This window comes from Festucalex cinctus, chromosome 15 (genome assembly GCF_051991245.1).
Source record: "Festucalex cinctus isolate MCC-2025b chromosome 15, RoL_Fcin_1.0, whole genome shotgun sequence".
NCBI lineage: Eukaryota > Metazoa > Chordata > Actinopteri > Syngnathiformes > Syngnathidae > Festucalex > Festucalex cinctus.
In genome coordinates this window covers 22,970,798-22,997,764 of record NC_135425.1, presented here as the reverse complement: position 1 = coordinate 22,997,764, position 26,967 = coordinate 22,970,798, and the positions used below count along the sequence as shown (strand labels likewise).

The following is a 26,967-nucleotide window of genomic DNA, read 5'->3' as shown; positions in this document are numbered from 1 at the left end:
CATCCTCTTACCTGAGCCGCGGCCAGTCACTCGCGCCCGGGACAGCTCAAGCTAGCTTGGTCCTCCCCTGCGCATGCGCAAATGCGAGGGCTGATACCGGAAGTGACAGAGAAGGAGGGAGAGGAAGGGTTTGATTGACAGGCTGCAACTGTTACCCGGACAACAGAAGTCGTGTTTCATTTCCCCTCTCTCTCTCTTTTTCTTTCTTTCTTCGTTTCAGTAAAGTGCGTCATGTATACGTCACGGGCCGCGACGGCCTGGCGCGTTCTCGGCAGGTATGAATCACGTGCACGCGCCACGATGTCACAAACATTCTTCTTAAAACGACATGACGCGCGTTCGCGCACACTACACAACACATACCGTGATACTGAACTCAAATACTACACAAGACAAACCACTTAGCAAAGTTAGCACACGACACGTACGCACCACAAACTTCACTACACACAGCGTAACACAGTAACTACTTAATCCCTACACTACATAACACACATCCTTTACAAACTAGGATTAGGGTTTCAAAGTACACAACATACACTACTATATTATACAACACACATCTAACTCACAACACAAAAACTAAACACAATCACACACTACACAACATGCTAACTAATCCAACTCACGTGCATGGCATAACAAATTGAACACAACACAACCTACTAGATAACACACGTCCACTATAAACTTTAAAGCACACACAGACTCACATAGCATAGAATGACACACTAGCATTATCTATTGCGCTTGAAGGCTAAGATTATGAGGTGTGTTGTGTAGTGTGTAAGGTAGTCTTAATAGTAGTCATTTGTCTAGTGTGTAAGCTTGTTGTAAACACGTCGTTGCACTTAATCAGCGGTCATCTTTTAATGAGCGCCCCTCAGTCCGGAATATGCAAAGTAGATGGAATGCAGTATTTTTTTATTGTTTTATTTGAATAGCCTACTCAAACCTTTTAACCCCTGAAAAGAGGTCATTGAGGTCGTTAATGTCAAAGCCTGCGGGCGATAAGTCGTCCGTTAGTGGGCGCCATTTGCATACCAAACGCTTGTCGGTGACGACTAACAAAAAAAAAAAAGTAAATAGTTTATTGTTTGCAAGGGTAATTAATTTAATAACTACATTATTCAGTTTCTTTACATATTTGGGTTTATTATATTCTGTGGGTCTTTGCTATAGAACATTATTTAAATATGATTACTTCGTTTTTGATACATTTATAATTATTATTTTTGCATAGTTGTTTATTTAGCTCTTTTACATACTTTTGTATATAATTTGCATGTGTGTGTTTACAATGAAGGTGTGGATGCATTCAACGGGCAGACATCGAGACGATCGCGGACTGGCACTCGACTGTTTGCGGAAGGCGGCTCGAGTCCGGTGTGGGGTTTCGGTGCTCAGTCAGTCAGTCAGTACGGAGGTGAGCGGGGAGGACAGCGCGTGGACTTACCTGCTTTGGTCACCGTGAAAGGAGTCACCCACGCGTGGAGGAGACAATGAGTGGAAACATCTGGGCGCGGCACACTTCATCTCTGGACAAGCTTCCACTCGGTCGAGCCGCTTTTGTATTTCCTCGCTAAATATTCGTGTGGACATTTTGGATTTTTTTCCCCCCACCTCTCCTCGTCCGACATGACACCAGAGCATCTATTTTAGGTTCTTTCGAGTCCATTTTAAGCATTCCCTTTACCTTCAAGTTTGACTTCAACAACTTTTAACGCAGCTTTGTTTGCCGCTATGAGCCAACACGGTCAGTTTCGAGTCGCTCTTTAAGTGAGGAGCTAGCAGTTAGCCCCGTTAGCTCGAAACCATTCGAAGTACCGTCGAGCGATGCTGACTTTTGTAGCCGACTAAATGCTCCCCTCTCGGCACCAAACCGGAGTGTAATCGTGTGTGGACATCACGGGTGGACAAAGTGACGCCAGCAAGGCATCAAGGTGGGTGTTTTCCCCCCTCCGTGTTATCGTGTTTATTCGCCGGGGGGCCCCTCTGGATGACATGCTAACGATGCTAATCGCGCTAGCCGCGGCGGAGTAGTCGCAGCAGGCGACTCGCGTCCTGATGTTTTCTCATCCGGAGATGATTGAAACACACACACAAAACATTTCTTAATTTTCGATTTATTTGTGATGTTGGTAATTTGGTGCTAGTCAGGGCTGCTCATAAACATAACCAGCTGTTGGTGCATTGTTTTCTCCTGGGGTAACATGCGTTTCATGGTCTGAACGTATTTTATCCCTCATTTTCTTCTTAGCCATTTTTGGTCTTATCTTGTTCTTAGTTGTTTTTTTTTTTTTAATCTAGTAGTAGTTGTTGTTTTGATGGGCTCTGTAACTGTTCTAGTTCTTTTTCATGGTCCTTTTCTTCCTGTATTTCTGGTTCTAGTTTCTGTTCTTGTTGTTTTCCCCCTTTTTCTCTTGTGCTTGTCTCGCGTTCGTTTTATTCTTTGTTACTCTGATCGTTTCTCAGCATCTGACTATTTGTACTTTTCGTGTGCTAATTTCTATTATTCTGGCTCCTTTTTGTATTCTATTTAGATTAATGTGCGCTTTCATTTTCTGACCAGTTCACTAATCAGATTAGCCGGCGTCATTTAATCCATTTAAGATTGGTGGAGAACATATGCACCTAATCCGTGACTTCCCTGTTTCAAAACATGTGAAGGAAAACTGAGCAGAAACATGGAAGACATTCTGCTTCACTGGCGGTCTGCTGCTAGAGTTTTTGTTTGTTGTGCCATTGTGAACACCCCCCCAACTCCCAAATAAACAACAGCTGGCGTCCGGCCAATGGGATCCAAAAACTTGACCCGGTGAATTAACCCTTGCCCGAAGAGGGCGGACACATGTTGCACCTTCGTTTGGGGAGAAGAAGCCTCCATCCATCTGACATGTGCCATAGAGCAGTGTTTCTCAACCCTGGTCCTTGGGGCACACTATCCAGCCTGTTTTTCATTCCCAACGCAGGTAATTCCAATGACAGCTCATTAGCAAGCTCTGGAGAAGCCTGATAAGGACCCTCACCTGCGTTGGAATCGGGAAACATGGAAAACGGGTTGGATAGTGCGCCCCGAGGACCAGGGTTGAGAAACACTGCCATAGAGGATGTCATACGAGACGATACTGTTGTCAACCGCGTGTAAAGTACCCTTATTATCATTCAAGCTGTCCATTGCATGCTTAGTTCCTGTTAGTGACATGTTGAGAGAAATCGAGAGAGAAGCGAAATTGCAAAAACGAGCTAGCATAGCGTGCAAGCATGTTTAGCTTCAATGTTTTCTGCAGTAACTGGTCGTACGCAGAATAAGGAAGAGAAAGGTACCATTTAGTGTCAAGAAAATTAAAATGTAATAGAAATGTAGTGGATGGACAATACACAAATGTAGAATAAACGGGAAAAAAATATTGAAAAAGTAGCAAACGCCACCTACAAATTTGAGAAATTCCTACAAAAGTATATAAATAACCTTCAAATATTTATACAAAAACTGAAATATTTGAAGAAACTACGGAATACAAGAAAAAACAAACTACTCAAATATCGGATAAAGAATAATAATAAAAAAAAAAAAAGAATTATTTGAAGAAATTGCGAAATATAAACAGATGAAAAACAAGCGCAAAAACCTTACAAAATAGTACGTCAAAGCTTCCAAAATATTACACAAAACAAAATTAGATGGGGGAAGAAAACATATTTGAAACACTACAAGAAAAATATTGAACAAATTTTAGAAAAATCATACTTAAAATACTTTTTTTGACAAAATAAATGACAATTTTATTGAAAATAATGAAACAAAAACAAAGTTTAAAAAAAAATAGCAAGTACAAGTAATACAAAACTGTTAGACAAAAAAGCCTAACGTATTGAGTAAAAGCTACTCAAATCTTAAAGGAAAAAAACCTAAAGTATTGAAAGAAACACAAAAATTCTAGGGGAAAGGAGAAAATATGTGGGGGAAAAATGACAGTTAAATTTTTCCTGATAGCTGCTCAGTTTGATAGGCTTCATCTGGTCGATCTTGTACTCTCGTGATGCACTTTAGCAAAGGTGAATATTTCTCAGCTGTCCGTACAAACAGAATGATCAGCAGATGATCTCCATTGAATAAATCATCCATCTGTGCCCTCGTGTCTCCTCTGACCCAGATAGAAAACCGCACCAGTCGCTGTCACACATAAAATCTCATTCAAGCAAGGTAAAACCGTTACGCTTGCTTTCGTGACATGTTGACCGATTTCAAATTGACCTTGAAATGAACCCCACACAAGCACCATTTGGAAGTTTTTGCAGTATTTTTGTTTGGTGTCAGGTGACGAACAGGAAGTGGAGCAGAAGCTGACGAATGTTTGCGGGCTGATTGGGGCGACGTGATGAATACGTGAGAATGTCTCTCGCTCGCCAGCTTCTTTTGTCCCCGGCCAGGGCCTTGCACTGTGGCGCCATTGTGCGATTATCTGCTTGTGGCCTCTTATTTGCTCGCATCAGCTGGCGAGCTGAGACGCCGCGCGGCCATTTCCGCCAGACAAACGCAGAGATGACAACAATCGCGCTTTAGTACGTACCTTGGGTTGAAGTTTGTGGTTCGGTTGATGTTGAAGAAGTGGTTAAAACTTCCGCCTTACAGTTGTAAGGTTTTGCAAGTCCGGGTTCTAATCTTGGCTCCGTTGTGTGTGTGTGTTTTTTTCTTCCCAAGCTACTCCCGACTTCCTCTCACATTACAAAAAGAAGCATTTCGCTTCATTGAAGCATCTAAACTCTAGCTCACCCGTGACCCAAATCGGGCCAAGGGTTATAGAACATGGACCTGATGGGTAATATTCACGTTGACCTACTGCCTAAAGCACATGGCTACCTGTGGCGTCCGCTAGCCAGGGGCTGAGCTGCACAGTTTATTTCCGCGTGGGACATACCGAATATTCTGTGCTATGAATCTGAATTTGACGGCATGTATTGTCACACTTTTGGGTGATTCTTAGAAAACATTCAACAATCTCTTGGTAACAAAGGGCTGAGTGAACTATTTTTATTCATAGCACACTATAAGAAGTGCATATATATTTTTTTTTAACCTGGTTTTGAACAAATGAATTTTGGGCACTCCTGGGCCATATTTTCTCTGAATCCTTTTAATATTTTTCTGTGTTATTTCCTGCAGTGTTGCTGCTGGGTCTGTTACCCGCTGTCCACCGGCCGCCCAGGCGCTTTAGACCTAAATGACAAGGTACGTCAATACGCACACTGATTTTGGTCATTTGTCTCGATTGAAATAAACAAAGCTATTAGCTCATTCTAAAACCTTACTAACTTTACACCTTTAGTCCCGTGACGCAGCTGCAATTTAGTTCTCACGGGAGTAAGCGACGGCGTCCGAGGTGACAGGAAGCGCCTCGCCTTGTTGGGCCTGAGGCCACCTGACAGGAACCACCTGCCAAACCAGCTCTCGCTACACCGAGGCATCTGTTTTCGGCCCCCCCGGGGTCGAAAATAGCTGTTTTCTACTCATGCTAACTGTTTTACTGGTTTTAAATGTCCGCTTAGTCTAAGTTGCGCGTCTCTCTCATTCTCAGAGGTGGGAGCAAAAAAAAAGTTTACTACTTAAACCACTTTTTTTCTTTTCTTTAAGGTATTAGTATATAGCTAATATTGAGCCTATGTCGAATGTCATATTCGTTCGACGAGCGGCCGAAGGTTGAATCAATAGTGTTTTTAAATTTGGTCATATTCATTGGATGAAGTGTCTTAGATTTCACCAAAATTTGGCCGTATTAACCGGATGAGGGGTCTTCAATAAATAATTATTTGTACAGGTTGTGTTTTCATTCTAGTGCTTAGTTCTCTTCTGATAAGTACAATCACATTAAAATAAAACTTGAGACATAGGTTATAGAGTTTGTTTCTACCTGTGAGGCGAGTCTCTTCACAGTAAAGACACATCCGGTTCTTCTTTTATTGTTGTTACAGTTGGGCCTCTCCAACTTTACTTTTTTCCCCCCCCCTTTCTTTTTTTGTTCTTTTAATTGTCTGTGACAGCCGGCCGCTCTGCTGCACTAATGCTCGCCGCCCTGTACAAATGAATCCCAGAGGCTCGTACTTAACGAGAGCTCATATTTAATTAACAACTTACAGGCAGTACCGAGGTTCTTCTATTTATAACTGGCAGGCCTGCATGACCCGCTTGGGTCTTTTCTTCTGAATCCAGACGGGTGCTTGTTTGCATGGGACTTAATTCTCCTGCCCTGAACGTATGTACATGTATATGTGTATGAGTCTCAAAGTGGCAGTTTTTGAAAGCGAGACAAGATGGGGGTATCTCATTGTTTTCGAAAAGCACAATATGGTGGGCTTGCAGAGATTTTGAAAACATTACAAAATGGTGGTGTCTTGAACTTTATGACGGCCTCTCACGGTTTATTTTGGTGTCTTGGTTTTGAAAATGACAACAAATGGTGGTGTCCCAAAAGGTTTTGATAAGCACACAAAATGTTCCAGTGTTCAGTGGAGACCCGCAACTGTGACAATGCTCAACTAAATGACATTGCCAACTAGTGGCCTGGCATGCACATTGCAGCTTTTGCAAGCGCACCATTTTCAATTTTCTGTCTGTCTACTGTAGCTGCTTGCAGATGTTCTCACTTTTGTAGTTTTGTGTTTGAGTCCATTCCGTTCAAATAACAGCTGGCTGTGAATCAGTGAGAGAAATTCAAATACCTTTGGATTATAAGAATAAATTGTCAAGGTTATGAAACAAGTCATTTTTGTTATTCAAAAAACAAGTCCGTGTTACATGAAATAAATCATAAAAAGTCTTAGTTGTTGGTTTTTGTGGATTCATTTTGGTCATTAAGCCATTGGGGTAAAATGGAGCGCTGCACTTGTCCGTAGTGCTTTGTCAAGGCAGCTGGCCCGCAATCAAACCCTGAGATGTGTGGACGTGACACGGTGTTCTATATAAACATGCAGACCTGCTCATCCTGTCGCCGCTGTTTGCTCAACGCAGGTGCAAAGATGAGCAGCAGCGAAGCTTCACTGAATGCTCTCGTCAGCTTAGTGTTGAATGCCGCCAAATATTAGCTAGATGGTGTCAATGCTGTTGCAGAGTCAATGTGGGCAGGAAGCGGCCTTCCAGGAAGTTCATCGCAATCTTTTCAGGTTGCAAGTTGAACATTGGGTTGTGCTGAAATGCGTCACTTGTTGTCGTTTTCACTTTAGCTTTCATATTATGTATACGAGACTTCCTCTGGAGTGCCATCATGTCAAATTACGCAAGTTGATTGGGGCCTCCATTTACGGCAATCCCAATAATTAGGACAGTTTGAGGTTGTGAATGGCGCGTAATGAACAAGTTTGCGTTGCGAACTTGCAGCCAAAGTATGTGTGGTCATGTGGTACATGAAGGCTTGCTCAGTAACTGCCATATACTTAGTATGACTTAACTTCTAAGTTGGCATTAAGTGTTAAAATACCGCGCGGTCGGATTTCTCCACCCAAGACTGGGAAGTGGGAAGCTAGGCTAAGTGAAGATCAGCCATTTTCAAAGCACAACATAGAAACGCTTATCATGTCAATGTCAAGCAGCGCTAGCTCCTAAGCTAACAGTGTTATCAGCATTTCTGCTGATGGGTACATACTTGCATACTGAAGTCATCGTTGTTAGGTTTGAAGATGTGTCCGTTGCGCTAACTGACAGGAGTTTTCTTTACACTTTTCCGCACATGTAGCCTCTGATCTACATGTAAATATAAGGCATGGGAATTATTATGATATATCCAATTTCGGAGGGAATGCGCCAAAGTATACACAAAATTGGAAATAGATCTTACGATGTGCTTTCTTGCACGGGTAAAAGCTCCCGATATGGATGTAGTGCGTGTTGGAGGCTTCACGTGTGCTGGTCCGTGCGTGTCGATGCCACTTTGTCCTCATCCGCAGATCAGATTACTCGCCCTCTTTTGGGGCCAAACATTGAGAAAACGATCAGGCTTTTTGTTTTGCCGCGTCATGCGAGACCGCTGAGAGCTCAGAGGCCCACCGAGAAGCAGAGTGAAACTGGAACTTCAGATTCCAGTCTAGTAGAAACCCCCCCACCACTTCCCCCACCTTCACAGATACCCAGAAGCGAATGCATGCAGTTGCTTCGCATCTTAAAAGTAAAATTATCAACTGCGCTTTGCCGATTTTCTATAAGTTTGCTATATGTTAGTATAATCAACGTTGAGCATGTTATCATTTGATTAAATCTCATATGAAATACGGCTCTCGATAAGAAACTCTTGGACGCTCCTCCGATATGACATGAACGACAGCAGAATCAGACAGAAGCTGCTTGGGAGTTTGTTGGCATTTTGCTCCGAGCCAAGTACATGTCAGCGACGGCGAGCAGCTTGCGTTATTAATAGCGAGCGGCGGCGCTTGTCTGCTGGATGTGACAATGTGATTAGCGCAGGGTGGCCCCTTGCTTTCCTCAAAGCAGCTTTTCATCCAGATTGTTATGGCTTTCCCGGGATTGCCTGCTACGACTGAAACATATTTTGACGGAGATTACAGACGGTACCAGACGGGAAATAAACGCTGCCAGACGGCCTTGCTTCCCATGATGCAACGGGAGCGACCGCTTGACATGCTCGACAAACACCGCCGAACCGCCTGTCTGATGTTTACTGTCAATCATCAGCGGAATAATTATGCCGCCTGCACATACTACAACCGTTTTGCGTTTACATCAGAGATGTTAGTGGTTTTGTTTTTTTGTTTTTTTAAAGGCAAATAAACTGCTGAATTTACCTTTTAAAAGCAGAGATTGCTGGATGCCCAGCATTCAAGTACTAATTTACATAATTTATAAAATGCTACAATAATGAGCTCGCACTTTAGTGAAGTTAGTCGATTTGCCTCCACACCGACAATCAAACAGCATTCCTCTCAACTTTTCCGAGCCTGAAGTCTGACATTTCCGACTTTTTCTGGAATGCGGCAACAGTTTCCACGGCAACAGCCTTGACCCAGAAGGCGCTCGGGCCAGGAAAATAAAGCGGGAATGTCGTTTTCATTCACCGTTGCTGAGAGGAAGCCACCGGGGCTCTCCGCCAGACCTCGGAGCTCGCCGCCAGGAACGCGCCACTCACATGGCCACCATTCACAATCTTCGCACGCGTGTGAAATAAGTAGGCCAAGGGACCAAGTCATGAAATCAAAAATGAATCAATTACGTTCTGTTTATTGACTGTAGGTTTTTGTACAAGCTAACTTTTTGGTGTCTATCTAACATCAACTTTTTGTCATGTCTACTTTTGAGTTTCTTCATTTTGGCTTTCTATTAGTTGATCTGCTTACTTAGGACATATTTACACAAGCTAGCTGCGGGCAAACTGCTAACATGGTAAACAGGGTTGTCACGGTTACCATCGGATTTTCCCAATCTCTCAGCCTGATGGTGTATGTAAAATGGAGGATTGATGTGGTTTGTTGTGAGATAGTTTACAAGATAAATGAAATAATTGCTTTGGACTGAAGATAATTGACATACAGTAAATCACCCTCCATCGCGTGGGTTACGTTCTAGTACACCCCACTTTGGCCACAGTAAGTGAAATCTATGATTATAGAAATACACCTTAGGCATGTTAAGCCTACACTGACCTAGTGACCTTTCAACGCCCACATGTGGCCAAAAGACAAATGACTAAGATCTACGTTTTATACTGACAAAGCCACTTGTTGTTGGGGTTCTTATCATTGCAAACATGGTGCCATGCTTGTGTGCCAACATTCTCCACATGCTTTAAGCAACAAGGCCTCTCTTGTTGGACTGCATTCCGTGTCGAACCTGCACTACATTTAACACAATGTAGCATATCCTAGGAGCAAGGTAAAAAAAATCCACCGCAATCTTTTGGCCTTCGTGGTTTCATTTAGTGACTTACTGTAAGTCACATATCAATTGTGAAGTAACAAAGTAAAAAAAAATGCCACATTCAGTCACGTGTCAAATTGAAGGCTGTAATTAAGGCTGTCTCAATGTCTTATTGTTTTGGCAGTACGATGAAAAGCTTTTCCAAAATATTCAGCAAAACTTTTGCAAACATAATATAACAAAAATATTAGAGAAAATACAAAAATGCTTTGAGAAAAAGGCAAAAACTGCAAAGAAAATGAGATTACTGCAAAAATATAATAAAGTCAAGGTTTAAAAAAATAGAAAAATATTGGACAAAAATAGAGAAATTAAAAGATACTTAAAAAACCGCAAAAAAAACAGATAAAAATAAAAAACAGATGTTTGAAGCAAAATATTTCGTAAAAAATATGAAAATATTAGATATAAAAATACAAAAAAACCATCTGTGACAAAAATACACACTAGGGAAAAATACACAAATATTGTGACAAAATATTACGCAAAATTGTACCGTAATTATTTCATGAAAAACGAACAAATATAAGTCAAAAATTCCAACATATAAACATAATACAAAATGTTGATCAAATAAAAATCAAATTCTTCAATACAAAAATATTCGTAAATTCTGTAAAAATACTAATGGGAAAAATCTGACAAATACAACGGAAAAAATATCATGATAAATGATTTCATCCTTAATTAAGTAATCTAAAATAATATAAAGTATAAATTATGCTCATCTTCTTGTTTTCGCCCCTGCAGTGCCTGAGGATGTCGAAGCGCAGCTTCTTCGTTCGCCTGGTGCCGTGCCGCTGCTTGCGGGGCGAGGAGGAGGCGGTGACATCACTGGACTACTCCCACTGCAGCCTGGAGACGGTACCCAAGGAGATCTTCAGCTTTGAGAAGACGCTGCAGGAACTCTTTCTCGATGCCAACCAGATTGAAGATCTGCCCAAAGTGAGCCAGACCTACATTTAGTTTAGCTTAACTCCTGTGCTCCATTCACTCAATTTGACTTTGTGCCACCAGCAACTATTCAACTGCCAGCTGCTCCAGCGACTGAGCATGCCCGACAACGACGTCACGGTGCTGCCGCCCGGCGTCGCCAATCTCATCAACCTCAGGGAGCTCGACGTCAGCAAAAACAGTAAGTCGGGAATTCGCCTCCAATTGGGGGTTCACGTTCGAGTTAGATAGCTAAAGCTAAAAGAGGCCTCTGTTGGTATCTGCAGGTATCCAGGAGTTTCCAGAGAACATCAAAAACTGCAAAGTGCTCACTATCGTGGAGGCCAGCGTTAATCCCATCTCCAAGTACGTATGGAAAACGTGTATGGTGGTACGCTCGTGTGACTCATCGTCTTCTCCTACTTGCTTGTGTGTGTTCAGGCTCCCCGATGGCTTCACCCAGCTCATGAGCCTGAGCCAGCTCTACCTGAACGACGCCTTCCTGGAGTTCCTACCAGCCAGTTTCGGCAGGTCTGTTTGGGGTGGGATCTCAAACTTGATGTTATCATGGGACTCAATGTCATAGTTTGGGCAAACAACTCAAGAGTTCAATCAAACATTTTGACAAAATTCTGCTTCAAAAGTCAAGAATAAGCATCCGGGACTGAAATAAACACTAGTACCTTTTTGTGGCTAAACTGGTTCTTCAGTGTCGCCTGTTTGTGGTTTCTCACGTGTGACGTGTGGACATGTTGTGATGACGCATCACTAGTCAAAACATACAGTGAGTTCCAGTGAGTATTTGTATGGTGACAATGATGACATTTGCATTGTTCTTGTGGCTGCAGGCTGACTAAGCTGCAGATTCTGGAGCTGAGAGAGAACCAGCTGAAGATGTTGCCAAAGTAAGTAAGAGGAGAAACAACCTCACCTTCCTCCTCCTCCTCCTCCTTCCCGCACTAGTCAAACCCACCGTCTTACGTAAACTCAACCCCCCCACTTCTCTTTCCTGCCGGCTTGCTGCGACAGGTTTTGTAATCTTTTTTTTGCCGTAACGGCGAGGTGAGGTTGGACCTCAGTCAGAAAACATTTCAGAAAGTCCTGGGTGCTCGTTTGGGGAAAATTGAACAACATGAAAATGATTCCCCTCATGTTCTCCGTTTCTTTAAACTTGCTGATTACTGTTTTAAAAAATAGTTGCTAGAGATTGTAAATTGGCAACTACGATTATGAACTAGCTCTTGTCACTATTGGCAGCCACATTGTTAGCGCCACATTAGCGGGGACGCGTTTACAACTGCAGAAGCCACAGTGATTTGAGCAATAAAGTCAATTTAATTGATAGAATTAATTAATCAATTAAATTGCTTGATCAAGATCACCTAGCCTTAAATTGCACATCTACGACGCCATGATACCTCCACAACATGCCGTAGCCTATATATTACTTATAAGAAGCTAATGCTAATGTTCTTGTGTAGTCAGTCACTTGAAGGCTGTACGAGGGTGTGATGATGTCAGTTGGCCACATTGTGATGTCACAATCTGGCAAAATTCAGACGGGCTTGCTCAACGGCACATTTTGGGGAAACGGGCAACTGACAAAAGATTTACTTGGTTGTTTAATTTGACGCTAGATGGGTGGGAAACTTGCATGGCCCCTTGCCTTCCATTTTACATCCACCCCCGCATGTTGACGTGACAGACGCCAGAGCCGTTAGAATGCCGGCTGACCTTACACAAAGAGAGGCAGCGGCCGTCGTGCGGGTTGCCCCGCGCGATGCGCAGGCATCTCTGGAGATGTCAACAAATGTTTCCGCGGACAAAGAAAGCCTTTTCGGGAGCTCTCACACAGCGGGGCCGGTGCTTTTTAGGAGTCACAAACCCGTACCGGTCATTCGGGAAAATTCTACACTGCTCATTGTAAGCACAAAACACCGGGAGGTTGTCAGACTGTGACAGTCACAATATTTCAATAAAAATGCACCAAACTATTACTTTTTTTTCCCTCATTGTTATATGCCAAGAATCATGAATGACCACACAGTTTGCACCCTGTATGTAGAGCCGTTTTTGCCGAGTGTGGTCCTGTCTCATGCAAATGATCCACTGTGGATCATTTGGACCTCAGTGTGGTGGGTTGGTGTCATGTAAATGTGCCAAATTATGACATCATAATTACTAGGGATGTAACGATATCCAAACGTCACAATACGATATCACTATATGAAGCTCACGATAAGATAATTATCACGATATTGTGGGGGGGAGGTTAGCGATTTTTAAAAAAGGTCACATATTGTAATAGAAAATGGGCTTATACTAAAAAAAAAAAAAAAAAAAAGCACAATATTGTTTTTTTTTTGTACATAACAGCAATGTTATGTTTTATTATTATGTTATTATTTTATGTTGTTAATGCACACACACATTGAGTTCCTCCACATATTGACTTGCTTCACAGACATATTATGTTCCCCTTCATCTGACAATTAGTGTAGATTTTAAACATAGAAGGGCCAAAACATCCCGAATGAAAATTAAACTACTAAAAAAACCACAGGATGCTAGAATTGAACAAATGAAAAAACCTTACTTATTTTAACAGATGTTGTATTTAACGAAATAGAAATATATAATTGTGTACATCCACGTTTTGTGACGTTGTTGTTTGTTGATGTTGACGTGAGAAGTTTTTTTTTTTGGGGGGGGGGGAATTTGAAGTATGTGTCTTGACTGAAATACTGCTCTAGTGACCCAATTACTGGTATTTATATTCACATTTAGAAAAGTCACTTTTAGATCATATGACCGCATAAAGATGTTTGTGGGGTGTACGTGAACATCGAAACAAAATGGCTTCCAATGGCCTTACTCGCTACAGATTGAGTGTCAACACTTTTTCCAGCGGGCGCTACAAATTGTCATGAAGTGGACTTAAAAGGTTGTTAGCATCAGCATTCCCATTCTGACCAGCTTGGTTTTGTATGTCTTACATTCTCGCTTTATGGGGAATCCTCCGAGATCTAAACAGAGCCATCGGTGGGCTTCTGCTTTACATCGACATGAGAGCTAGCCAAAAACAACCCACACAGACATGTTTGAAGGACTTGGCCCGCTTTTTTTTCCACAACACACTGACACATTTTACGACCCTCAATATGCGTGCGTGTGTGCGTGTGTCCGCAGGAGCATGCAGAAGCTCACACAGCTGGAAAGGTTGGACCTGGGCAGCAACGAGTTCACTGAAGTGGTGAGTGTCCCCCTGCGGCCTCGAGAGGGCTGTTAGCAAAGCTCCACTTGGCACGCGCGAGCTTTCTCCCACACACACGTTTTAACCTCCTTTCTCACCGTGCCGTCTGCAGCCTGAAGTGCTGGAGCAGCTGACTGGCATCAAGGAGCTCTGGATGGACGGAAACCGGCTGACGTTCTTGCCAGGGGTACTACTGACTTGCACACGTCATCCGCAAAAAAAAAGAAAAGAAAATGGCGTAGCCAACTACCGATCTAAAAGAGGGATGTATGGACGGACTGCTTTTTATATAGCACTTTTAACTATTTCACATTTCCATTTTTAATTAATGTATTTATTTATTTTATTTTTTTCATTTAATTATGTTATATGTTTGTTCTTCCATTTAGAGTCTGAATGAACTCAGTTTTTATTTTGTCCTATACAGTGGTGCTTTGACTGATTTATTTAATTGTTTCAAGCCATTGTTTCACTTATGATTGTGATTTCAGCCGGTCATTAGTAAATAATCAGTGATTTATGTATTTTTTTTTAAGTGGTAGGACTTGTAAAAAGCTTTTCAGACAAAACATTTTTCATACTGAATGACATAAACATTCAACAGTAAAGACAAACCAGCTTTCATTCTTCTATTTTTTTTTTTCGTCCCAGTTTGTCATTCACCGAAACTTACACTGCTTAACTTTGACATCCGATTTGATCCTTATCAATTTGTTCCTTAGCCCGGAATGCAAGCAGCGCAACTCTTTGTCCGGATCGGCTTCCTGACGCTGGTTTGTTGTCTGTACTTGTTGTCAGATGCTGGGCATGCTCAAGCAACTGCTCTACCTGGACGTGTCCAAGAACAACCTGGAGATGGTGGACGAGCAGATCTGCGGCTGCGAGAGTCTGCAGGATCTGCTGCTGTCCAACAACGCCCTCACGCAGCTGCCGGGCTCCATTGGTAACGCTTTGTGCACACCTCGTAACTTCTCCATTACCATTTATGTGTATGCAGATGGATCTTTTCCCAAATTGAAACCATCAATTCCAGAAGTCATCGGAAGATTAGCTCATTCACTCCCAGCCATTTTCACTGAAGCAACCCCCTTTGCTTCGAGCTGTTTTACTGGATTTTGACTGATTTTGCAAGGCCCACAGAATATTGTGTACTATTGCTATAAAAACATGGAACTTACTAAAAGACAGATTAGAGTCTCTTCTGTCATCAGGAAAAAAACACTGGGGAACAAGAGCTTGTTGCAACATGCCCCTGGCTGATCTCTTATACGCTTCTGCCACCTGATGGTAGTTTTTATAATAAATAATGCCAATGGTTTAAGCGACCTCTTAGATCAGAACCTGCGTCAAAGCCTTCTGTTTGCTCTAGCATTACAAAAAAACAAGAAAAGAAAAAGTATAAATACGTTTTTGGGAGTGAATGAGTTAATAATTATAAAAAAAAATTAAAAAAAAGATTCCGATAGATGAATAATACAATAACAAGAAGGCATCAAATAAGAAGTCAGTTTAAAGTGATTGTTCATATCCTGCTCTGGGAACATGAACACAACACAATCAGACAAGTGGGGATTTATTTGCAGTAGAAGGACAGTATTGATGACAGTCTTCCGTAATCCAATACATCGCTGTGATGGAAGTTTGCCGTTGCTAAGCACTCTGATCTGTTGTTGTGTAACTAACGCTCTCTTTGTGGTTCTCAGGCTCGCTGAAGAAACTGACGGCTCTGAAGGTGGATGAGAACCAACTGATAGAGCTTCCCGACTCCATTGGAGGGTGAGGATCATCCTCCTTTACTAATCCTTCACTTTCTTCCAAACAAGCAATTATCTGCTGCGCTAAGAGCGCGTCTGCCGCAGATTACAAAGCCCTGATGGTTGATGTTAATCCCGTGTGAGGATTGAAAGCTACGTTGTGTTGGTTGTTAGCGCGGACACATGCTGTTGTTGGATTTATAATAAGCTCCACCCCCTCCTGTCAGGGTTTTAAAGATGAGTCCATATGTTAGCAGTCAGATGAACAGATTAGCGGCCGTGCTGTGCTGAGAACAGTCAGGGAGTAAATGTCATGCCTGTAAAATAACTGCTGGAGTTGATGAATTGGTGGATCGTCGTCATCAGCAAATTCCACAAAAATTGAGCATCACAGTCACAGAATTCACCTGCCTTTGCCTTTCACATGGAAGCAAACAAGGTACGTTATCACCATGACTGCCTGCAGCTTTCACACAGATGACATGGAATCCCACGTTCAGATAATTAGATGATGGCAGCGTCTGGTTTCTGGCAAGTGGGGTGTCGTGTTCAACGTCATGCCTCTGTTCCATCTTTCCACTATTCCATTTCACTTAGATGATGTCCTCTAGTTGGGAAATTAGTCATTCCATGTCTGTTCATGTCACACAGAGCAGCAATACGGGAAAAAGCAGACTTTGGTCACAGGTATGAAAGGGTCTAAAGACAAAGGAACATCTTATACACAGTTTTTGCAAAATTGACTAGGCACTTTCACGCTGTCGGATAATTAGATGACCTGACTCAGTTCTGCCTTTGATACTGCCACCAAAGCCCAGAAATGACCTGCTCCATCCCCTGTACGTGTAGGGAATTTTCCACATGCTTAAGTACATTGTTTGTCTCCCGCCCATCAGGCTGACCTCTCTAGACGAGCTCGACTGCAGCTTCAACGAGATCGAAGCCTTGCCGCCGTCCATCGGCCAGTGCGCGGCCATGCGCACCTTCGCCGCCGATCACAACTTCCTCAGCCAGCTTCCCCCCGAGGCGAGTGCAGATCGATAGGCCCGTCACTCGTGTCGGTTTGCGCTCGTCTCAACATCTGTGACGGTGTTTTTAATGCCAGATGGGCAACTGGAAGAATGCCACCGTGCTGTTCCTGCACTCCAACAAGCTGGAGTCACTGCCGGAGGAGATGGGCGACATGCACAAGCTGAAGGTCATCAATCTGAGCAACAACAAGTGAGTGTCGCACTGTTCATACGCAAGCAGCTTCTCCCTTGTAAGCAGAGACAGTTAGATGATGGCGTCAACGATGCCTTCATTAAGCCGCAATCAATAATCATTTGTAAACTGAGATGCTTTTTCACTTCCTCCATCTTGTCATTACTAAAAATTACTGTATTTTTCATGGCATTTGGGCTGGCCAATGTGCCCTTCATATATTTTTTTTTCTCCAAAAATCACATTTCTAGCCTAAAGAAAATGCAAATAACGATGACGATGTGATTTTTTATTTTTATTTTTCTACCCAGTGTGTTTTTTTCTTTGCTTTCCATCGGCACCTTTTTTGTCATACTGAATTCGATATGAAAATAATTCCGCTCCTGCTGTCTGTTTCGTAGTAGGAATTAAACTTGTTTGTTGCTTTTACTAAAAAGTAGTTGATAGAATGGTCAGGAAAGTCACTAAATTGGCAAAACTAGCTCTGTTCTTTAGACTAGTTCCTCTATTAGCGGAAGCAATGCACATTTCTAGTTCCTGATAGTAAAATGTCCAAAATTATAAGGTTATTATAACCCAATCAGAAGTCAGTTCTTCAACCCCCGATAAAACTTGACACTCGACTGACCCTTGACGTGTTAAGGCTTTTACAGTTATTTAACCATGTGACTTAGTGTTTTTGTTCCACGACAGGTTGAAGAACCTCCCCTACAGTTTCACTAAGCTCAGCCAAATGACAGCCATGTGGCTGTCTGAAAATCAGGTAAAGACCGAGGACATCACCCACTCTCATTATTGTTATTAAAGACACCTTGAGTCAATTGTTTTTTAGATGAATGCAAAAATAACTTCCTTCCTGGTCACTTTCTCACAGTCCAAACCCCTGATCCCGCTGCAGAAGGAGGAGGACCCCGAGACCCAAAAAACCGTACTGACCAATTACATGTTCCCACAGCAGACCAGAACCGACGACTGTGAGTGTGAAGCCGAGGTTTGACCTACATGCATCTTTAATAGGTGCTACCTGACTCTCAGGTGCCGCCTCCTGGCGTCATGTTATGCAAACCGACATCTTCTCCGTAGTAACGGTCACCCACGTGACCTGATAAAATGATAGCCCAAGTGAAGACGTCAGCAGAAAGTCCAGTTACATGCATGTGTACATATGGATTGAGTTGTTATTAATTAAGAGGCCTGCTTTCAATGAAATTTAGCAGTTTTGATATGTTCCTGTTGACCTTGCGCCACCTTGTGGTTAAACTCAGAAAGGCACACATTCAATATAGGAGGTGAAATACAGGAGTCCTTTTTTACAAACGAAGACCTTAATTATCCTTGGAAAAATTAAACTTAATCCAAACATCCGCCTTTCAAAGTTTTGTTTTGTTTTTTTTTTCAGTAGATTTGAGATGCAATATTGTTAAACAGTATTTACCCTCTTAGTTATATTTAGTAAAAGAAAAGTCTTAAATTTCGTTAAAGTGACCTTTTTGGGGGGTGGGGGGTGGAGTCTTATTTAACGTCCTTGAAGCTGCAGATACTCTGAAATAAAAGCAAGCTCCGTGTGTATTCCAAATATTTGGTACTTCATTTTAAGGTAAGGGTTTGGTCCATATTTGCTACAGAAAGGGACCAAAATGAAAACAGGAAGCTGTTTAATGACATTTAAAAACAAACATAAAAAAACTGCCATCAGTAAATTCTCCAATAAATGAAGAAACTCACAAGTCAAAATATCATTACATTGTTAATTGATTCCTGATCATTATTCATAGCGATCCCTCACCCTCTGCCGTTTGTGTTCCAGACATTCCCAACTCTGACTCGGAAAGCTTCAATCCAGCCTTGTGGGAGGAGCAACGTAAGCACCGAGCTCAGGTGGCCTTCGAGTGCGACGAGGACAAGGATGAGAGGGAAACGCCCCCGAGGGTACGACGCGTCCTTCCCCGGAAACCCGCCATCGTCAGGTTTCGTGAGCGTTTAGAATGAACGTGTCTCCGCTCTCCCAGGAGGGCAACCTGAAGCGTTATCCCACGCCGTATCCCGACGAGCTGAAGAACATGGTGAAGACGGCCCAGTCGGTGGCGCACCGGCTCAAGGAGGACGAGTCGAGCGAGGAGTCGGGTAGAGACCCCAAGCCCTCCGCAGAGAGGAACCACATTGGCGTGCAGGACGTGGGAGTCAAGGTCTTTGAATTGCAGATTTTGTGTCTCACGTCTGCTTTTGTGCCACATTAGATGACAAAAAGTTTGCATTTTCTCATTTTCCATTTTGTTCTTTGCATTTTCTGTTTGAAAATGTGTTTAATGGCTAAAAACCACCAGCTTTTGGTGTTCAAAAATGTTGTCTAATCTCAAAAAATACATACAGGCTAAATTGTATTGTCTGTTTTGTAATTTAAAAAATTTGCATTTTTGGATAGTCAGCAACATTATAAGAAAATATAAACTATTTGTATACAAAGTTGTTGTTTTTTTAATCACTTATCCACAATATGTTAACATTCATATTTTTTTTCCGCAGGTGATCGACGCTCCCTGCCCTAATGGCCTGGTGTCAGACCTGGAGGTCAAAGCTTGCAACACCACCTTCACCATCCCAAACATTCCAGATGCAGCATCTCGAGACACAGAGTCCGAGTCGTTCAGCTCCCAACAGGCCCCGCTCAAATCGTCCGAGAGCTCCACCATAAACCACGAGGACACGCTGGAGGTACCTCAGACGTGCATCATGCATGTGCACAATTTGCGCCACAAAAATGGAAAGAAGCGGAGCTGAAAGATTTTCTCCTCTGTCCAGGACTCCGAGGAACTCTCTGATGAAGAGGAGGAGATGAAGATTGCAGAGATGAGGCCCCCCCTCATCGAGATTTCCATTAACCAGCCCAAAGTGGTGACGCTGAGTAAGGACAAAAAAGGTACCTTTTGTCTACATATTCCTAGAGGAGAAATTCTCCAACTTTTGGGTCCAGTCTTCTTTTTTTCAAAGACTGATACATGGTACTTTGAGAGCTGTGTTTTTTAGGTGGTCCTTAGTATAAATCGTTTGTGAAATAAGAGTTTACTATGTATGATTTTATTGCAAAATATTTTGAACATTCCCAAGTTACGACTTGCGAGCTGAGTGCCGGCGCGTTGTTTTGAACATACAGACGACAGCAAGGATGCCGACTCGTTGCTGGACGACACGGTGGCCAACAGCAACCAGAACAACAGCAACTGCTCGTCGCCGTCACGCATGTCGGACTCTGTGTCGCTGACCACCGACAGCAGCCAAGACAACTCCCTGTGCACCCCTGAGAGGGAAGCCAAGATGCCTTTTCTCCCCAAGAGCAGGTCTGCAACACGCCCAGTGTTCTTTGAGATCCTCACAATGTCCTGCTTCTGATTTCTGCTGCTGTCTTTGTTCGTTCGTTCATTCATTCGTTTCTCGAAACAACTTACAATTGAACACAGGAGCAACAATTCATACTGTAGTTTCATATGAACAGAAAAAAACGAGAGAAAAAGAATAGGGATCGGGGAGAAGAAAACTTATTTAATCCCACCCCCATCTCTAATCTTCCTTCCAGGCACGAGGATGAGAACATGAACCCCTCCAAAGACGCCGGCGGTCTGCTGCACAACGGCAATGGCTCAGAAACGTCCCTCCAGGCGCTCCTGAGGGCCCAGCAGGGCCCAACTGAACCGGCGGGCGACTACGACCTGACGATGGAAGCCCGACTGGCCTTCATCGAGAAAGGACTCAACAACGGACTTGGAGATGGCTACACAAAGTGGGACCAGATCAATATGAACGTTTCGCACCCGACGACAGACAACATGGTGGAGACTCACAATGGTTCAGTGGGACGGGAGGAAATGGACGCCAAGCGTAGTTTTGACAACCATCATTTCCAGAACGGAAACCAGCAGGTTAGCGACGGGTCCTCGGCCGGCGGCGAGACGTCTCACAGCACTGAGGAACTGTCCCCTGAGAGGAGGTGCCACGCCCCTCAGGTGAGCAAGTCTCAGAGTGTCGGCAACATCGACGCGGGTGGCATGAAAGTGTACTCGTTTGACGGCGACGCCGCGGCGGGCGGCAGCGGCGCCGCTCCGGCGTCCGCGGCTCAGGGCCAGAGTATCGTGAGGAGCAAATCCGCCTCCTTGCTGGACGACCACAACCTCCAAGTCTACCCAAGCTCGGAACTGCTGTCTTCTTCCAAAACACCCACCAGCACCAGCAGGCACCCAGTGCCCTCCAGCGGCGCCACGGGCGTTTCCCCACCTCAGTACAATATCCAGTACGCGAGCAAAGACGCCACGTGGGCCCAGAGGACGCCCATGCCGCCGGAACACCAAGGCTACCTCCCCCCTGCCGCCCATTCCTTCGCCAACACCAACTACTCCAATCGTAATCAGGCACCGCCATACCCGATGCCGCCCCAGCAAAGGGGATCCAAAACTCCAGTTGACACGTGGGCCAAGGAGCGACTCCACTCGAGCAGCACCCAGCCCAGCGGAGGCACCCTACAGCGGCAGAGCAGCACCGCCTCCGCCGCCTCGATGAGCGAGCCTCGCCGCACGCAACTGCCCGAGGGCGACTACCTGACCTACCGGGACATTCACACGCTCGCCAGGGGCCCGCTGGCCATGAGCCAGGCGGCGCAGCGGCCCATCTCCACCCGCACGTACAGCATCGACATAGCCGCTCCGGCCAGGCCGCCCGGCGCCCGGCCGCAGCCGCACGATCTTCCCGAAAGGACCATGTCGGTCAGCGACTTCCACTACCCTCACGGCAGCCCCAGCAAGAGGCCCAACGTCAGGGTCAGGTCGGAGCACTCGCTCCTAGACGGGCCCGGGCTCGTGTCGGGGGCGCCGGGAAGGGTACCGGCCGACTGGAGGGACCAGGTGATGCGGCACATCGAGGCTAAGAAGATGGAAAAGGTAAAACAAACACATATATTTTACATTAAATAAGTCTCATGGCAAACCGCCAAACTAAAATATCACCTGGTATATACTGAGAAACTGACTTCTGCATTTTTGTGCTCTTTCTGTCACGTTTTAAGTTGCCACAAGATGGCACCAAAGCCCTTGGTCATAGGAAAGTAGTAATTGGTGTCAAGGATGTTTACATCTTGAAGTCAAGTGATACATCTTAACTGAGAGGTCGTTCTTTGTCGAAGAGAAGCTAACTTTAAAGGGAAAATAAAATTCACCCAACAATTAAAAATTCACAAGGGATACCTAAATAATTTCATTATTACAGAGTGCCACTATGAAGTCCCAACTTTGTACATTTTTTTGTTGAACTTCAGTTCTTCTCCCAGCATGACTCGCTTGTTATTTTGACAGTTCTACCGGTCGAGAAAGTGCTTGATTAGATACGCAGCAGAGTCCAAATTTTAAGTAAGAATATTGATTTAATCAGGCCGGCCAAAATCTTCAAATGCGATTAATTCTGCAGCCCTACTTGAAGCCTTTTTGATGAAGAGTAGTTCAATATTTGTCAATATTGCGTTTTTGTATCTTGAATCCTCTGCATTTTCTTTAATGTGTTTCAAAAAGAGCACAAAATCTGTGAATCCGCCCATTTTTCAGCAAATAGCTGAGGGTAGGTAAATTTGTGACTAGTGAACCATAAACAGGTGGGGCTTTACTTTACTGCCACCTGTTACTTTTTCAAGACCTCATTTGAGGTCAGGTGCTTATTTATCGCAGATTTTTTTTTTGAATAAAGATTCCTTTCTTTAGCCATGCATGAAGCCTTTGTTCTTTGTTGCATGTTTTTTGTGCGTCATGGGTTCGTTGCATGGCCGTCTCTGACGTTGTGGACCGGCGCCACCGTTCAGAACGCGCTATCCCGCTCCTTTAACCCTTATAACGCTCCGCTCGGCTGCTCGCCGCACCGCAACTGCTACTTCGGTAGCTGTCGGGACGTGTTCAGGCCCTACGCCACCTTCAGCGTGAGTACCGTCCGGCACCGCGAGTCTTACCCGTGTTTCCTCTCCCGCTTCATCACGCAAGCATCTGACACTTGTACGCATACAAGTGAGCGTATGTTTGATTATGTCACCAGCGCATGCCATCTGGAGCACTCCGCACGCTTCCTTCTAATTACAACTTATGCAATGTAGACGTGTTTTGACATGGCTGGAGTCAAGTCGGGCTTAAGTCAATTGTAGGTACGTTTTACTGAATCTAAAACTGAGCCTGGTTTGGAATAATTTATTTAAAAAAAAAAAAAAAAACTACGGGAGTGCAATTTGCTGATGATGCTAATATGTTTTGACTGAGCAAAATTGTTTGATTTGAATTATGACTTAAAACTAATGACTTGTTTGATTTTTTTTTTTAAATCAATAACTTGCTTGACATTGATTTGAAGGTTCAGATTTAAAGGGAAGTCAAACCCCGATTTGGAATTTTTATTTTTTATTTTTTATTTTTTGCAATAAATTCTATGCAACCCCACTAGTCCAAATATGACATTCTGGTTAATATTACAATAGTGGAATATGAGTTAAACAGCAAAATCCAGTCGTTTTTGTTCATCTCGGGGGCGGCCATTTTGCCACTTGCTGTCGACTGAAGATGACATCAATGTTACTCAGGTCTCGGGCAACAACCAACCACAGCGCAGCTTCAGACAAACAGGTGAGCTGTGATTGGTCATTCCCTGAGCAACATTGTCATCTTCAGTCGACAGCAAGTGACAAAATGGCCGCCCCCTAAAACGGATTAAAACAGTGTGATTTTTGCTTCGTAACTCATATTCCACAAATAAGGTCATGTATAACATATTATTGTCATGAAATATTTAATGTTGACTTCCACTTTAAGACTTACTTTCACCTCTGGGATCCCTCGTTCATGTTCAAATTAATAATCATTATTCACATAGTGGCTGATCATCATCGTGTCGCCACCTTATGACCTCATCATGATTGTCTTTTAACTTCCTCTGCTGCTTGCTTGGTCGTCTACTTTCCCCCGCTTTTGTGTTTTGGACTGAGAACGTGACTTTTGAGTGCTTGTGGAAGGTAAGTGGCTACTAGAATTAGAAGATAGATTTTTATAACATAGTTGCATTTCCACCTAAATTTCCAGGCACCGAGTTCTTAGTCTCTGGTAGTTCCTGAAGGTCCTTAAAGGAGAAATTCAGTGTCCCTTCAAATAAATTCTCACTAATCAATTGTCACATTTTCTGCAGTCATTATGTTAATTCATGAGCCATGTGAATAATGAACGCCGTTTGCCTCTTCCAGGACGATGTGTTTGGTCCACCGGGGCAGCAGAGCTACACCATGGACCCCCGCAGAAAAGTACGTGGACTACCCTCGCATTTGCCCATCAATCTGTCCATCATGTCCACGTCCCTTCCTCCATTTCTTGATCTGCTGTGCCCGTAACCACAAAAGCTTTGACGTTGGCGTGTTTTTCGGCGTGCCAGGTGCCTCTGATGAACGGTCAGGTGGTCTCGTCGGCTCGTCCCCACCCGAGTCAGACGTCCATGGCCCGCCACCCCTCCAGAGAACAGCTCATCGATTATTTGATGCTCAAAGTCTCCCAGCAGGCCCCCGCAGCGCCTCAGCGGCTTCCTCACGAGGTCCGTTGCAATCTGTTTGATCGACATCCGGCGTCGTTATTCGGACATCAACCGTGTGCGTTGCGTTTCAGATTCACGTGAAGGTGGAGAAAAATCCAGAACTTGGTTTCAGTATATCTGGAGGAGTGGGAGGTCGTGGAAACCCCTTTCGTCCAGATGACAATGTAAAGTTTTAAACTATACTTTATATATTAAATTGAAATACAAGTGCATTAATATTATTGTTCTGCTCCATCCTTTCAGGGTATCTTTGTGACGAGGGTCCAGCCTGAGGGTCCAGCATCCAATATTCTTCAGCCCGGTGATAAAATTATCCAAGTATGTCACCATACTAGTATGGCGGGTTTAGTTGGCTCGATTAGTGCTTCGTTAGATTTAAAAAAAAGTACCCGCCGCATAAATGAAATACATCAAGAAGTTAGCTTTATGTTTTACGTTTATTATAAACGTTTTAAGGCTCTAAAAACCCTCACCACACAGTTTATACACTTTTCTCATCGAGGCATTTACATTTCTCTTGTTTAAACATTGTCAATGTTCAAACCTGAATTTTTCAAACATGAATTTTATAAATTAGGCACATTACTGTAAAAAAAAATAAAATAAAAAATGCAAAATTGCACTTAAAAAAAAAAAAACAACGCAAAAACGTGAACCGGGTTATAGCAAGGGAACACAGTACTTGGCTGAAAAAAATATTTCACAGGCGGTATGTCACTGGAAAAAGGTTGAGAATCACTGGGATAGATAGATTTGAAATTATGGCTTCTTTTTTTTCTTTTTTTTCCTGTGGGCGCATAACAAAAAAACAACAACTGAGAAGCACTGAAAAGTAACACGTGAACACAGTGTGGCTAATTATTGTTTCGTTGATGTTTTTTTTCGTTTTTTTTTGGTGCTGCCAGGCGAACGGCTACAGCTTTGTGAACATCGACCATGGGAACGCCGTGTCCCTCCTCAAGACCTTCCCCAGCACTGTGGATCTGACAATCGTGAGAGACGTGCAAGCGTAAACTGTGACGAGGTGGTGGGGTGCAAGCGGGAGAGCTATTTTTTTATACAAAGCATGGGGGGGTGGGGGGGAACACCACTTTGAATGTAAGCGAGTTGACACGGTGGTCAAATGGGCTGTCACTGTGGTTTCTATTTTTTTCTTATTTTTTTTTTCTTTTCTTTTTTTTTTTTAAGGAAAAAAAAACTGAAGACTTGAGCTCCCCTTCTGTCCGTGACCACTAGGGGGCAGGATGCACCCTCATAATTGCCTGTTTCTTTTTTTTTTTTGTATGTTTTTGTGACCAAGTTGAAGCAGCAATGGGAGCAGTAGAACATTCTGATCTTGGAGAGTGGACGTGAAAGTGAGACGCTCGGCCTAACTCTGCTTTTTATTCCACGAGACCAAAGCGAGGACGACTGAGGGTTTGTTCCACTCCGAGCGGGTCCACATTTCATCTTTTTCTTGCCTTTTATGTTCATGTTTCTTCACACGTTTGTTTGGGAAAGTGCCACTTTTTTGCCTTTTTGTACCCATTCCTGTTGATTTGACTCATGCGGGGAGAGAAGCAAGTGCCATAAGAAGACCTTGAACTGTTTCAACAAGCAATAGTCACACTTTACAGCAATAAAGCCTTTTTTTTTTTTCCACATTTATTTTTTTTTAAACCCTTTTCGTAACATCACCGATGATTTTACATGATTTTATATATGGACAAGAGTTTTGTAATGACATAGCACATGAGATCTATATATTATATGTATACAATAGTGTGAAGAAGAAGAAGAAGAGGAGTCTCGGCGTTTTGTGTAAATGTGTCACTTTTATCAGTTAGATGGTTGCTAACATGATTTTGAGTTTGTTGTAGTTGACGGGCCGGCAAATGATGAAACGATGAGCATGTTTCACATCTTGTGTTTGTTTGAAATTGTGACGTTCATATTCATGTCAAACTGTCGTCTTTTTGTAGACAATCTTGGGAAATCATTGGTCGTGGTCCACGCGGATCTGTTTGGGATGCTCACGTCATATTTATTTTTAGCTGGCCAATTCTGTATTTTATTTTTTTATTTTTTAGACGTTGCTAATGGAAAAGTGTAAATATATACGCACACAGCAAATTTTTGTTTTTCCCCAATTGTACAACCAGCAATAAGTTCCAATGCAGAGGGCACCAGTGTTCACATGTAGCTAGTGTATTTCTAATGTCTTGACCACAGACGTGCATCCCACGCGACATTCCAGATTTTGTACATATTGAATCGTTTCTGGCGTAACACCTGTGGAAAATAAACCAATGCTCTTTTCGCACTGTGCATAA

General features: G+C 43.3%; 2 protein-coding genes across 5 annotated transcripts in view; one reads left to right on the top strand and one right to left on the bottom strand.

Annotated features, from left to right (window-relative positions):
- Positions 1 to 1,613, bottom strand: part of sgtb (small glutamine rich tetratricopeptide repeat co-chaperone beta) — a 5,401-nt gene extending 3,788 nt beyond the window's left edge. Inside the window, exon 1 of one of the 2 annotated variants that reach the window (XM_077497559.1) lies at positions 1,457 to 1,613. The gene's annotated coding sequence lies outside the window, so the exon portion shown is untranslated. Of the gene's footprint in view, positions 1 to 11; positions 446 to 1,456 lie in introns of those variants that run through there. The other variant, XM_077497558.1, reaches the window with a different exon arrangement.
- Positions 138 to 26,967, top strand: erbin (erbb2 interacting protein). 3 transcript variants are annotated; one of them, XM_077497545.1, is made up of 29 exons: positions 138 to 275; positions 1,307 to 1,426; positions 5,168 to 5,233; positions 10,673 to 10,867; positions 10,940 to 11,057; positions 11,143 to 11,221; positions 11,297 to 11,386; positions 11,704 to 11,760; positions 14,045 to 14,108; positions 14,221 to 14,295; positions 14,907 to 15,051; positions 15,812 to 15,884; positions 16,759 to 16,888; positions 16,968 to 17,083; positions 17,759 to 17,828; positions 17,940 to 18,039; positions 18,873 to 18,994; positions 19,075 to 19,251; positions 19,589 to 19,777; positions 19,865 to 19,982; positions 20,217 to 20,400; positions 20,637 to 21,990; positions 22,899 to 23,012; positions 24,315 to 24,371; positions 24,500 to 24,655; positions 24,727 to 24,819; positions 24,899 to 24,973; positions 25,561 to 25,647; positions 25,956 to 26,967. In XM_077497545.1, the coding sequence occupies exons 2-29, from the start codon at positions 1,313 to 1,315 to the stop codon at positions 25,977 to 25,979; spliced, it is 4,242 nt and encodes a 1,413-aa protein (XP_077353671.1). In that variant the 5' UTR covers positions 138 to 275; positions 1,307 to 1,312; the 3' UTR covers positions 25,980 to 26,967. The 3 variants fall into 3 exon arrangements, with proteins under 3 accessions (XP_077353671.1, XP_077353672.1, XP_077353670.1); XM_077497546.1 differs by lacking the exon at positions 138 to 275 and having other exon boundaries at positions 1,307 to 1,943; XM_077497544.1 differs by lacking the exons at positions 138 to 275; positions 22,899 to 23,012.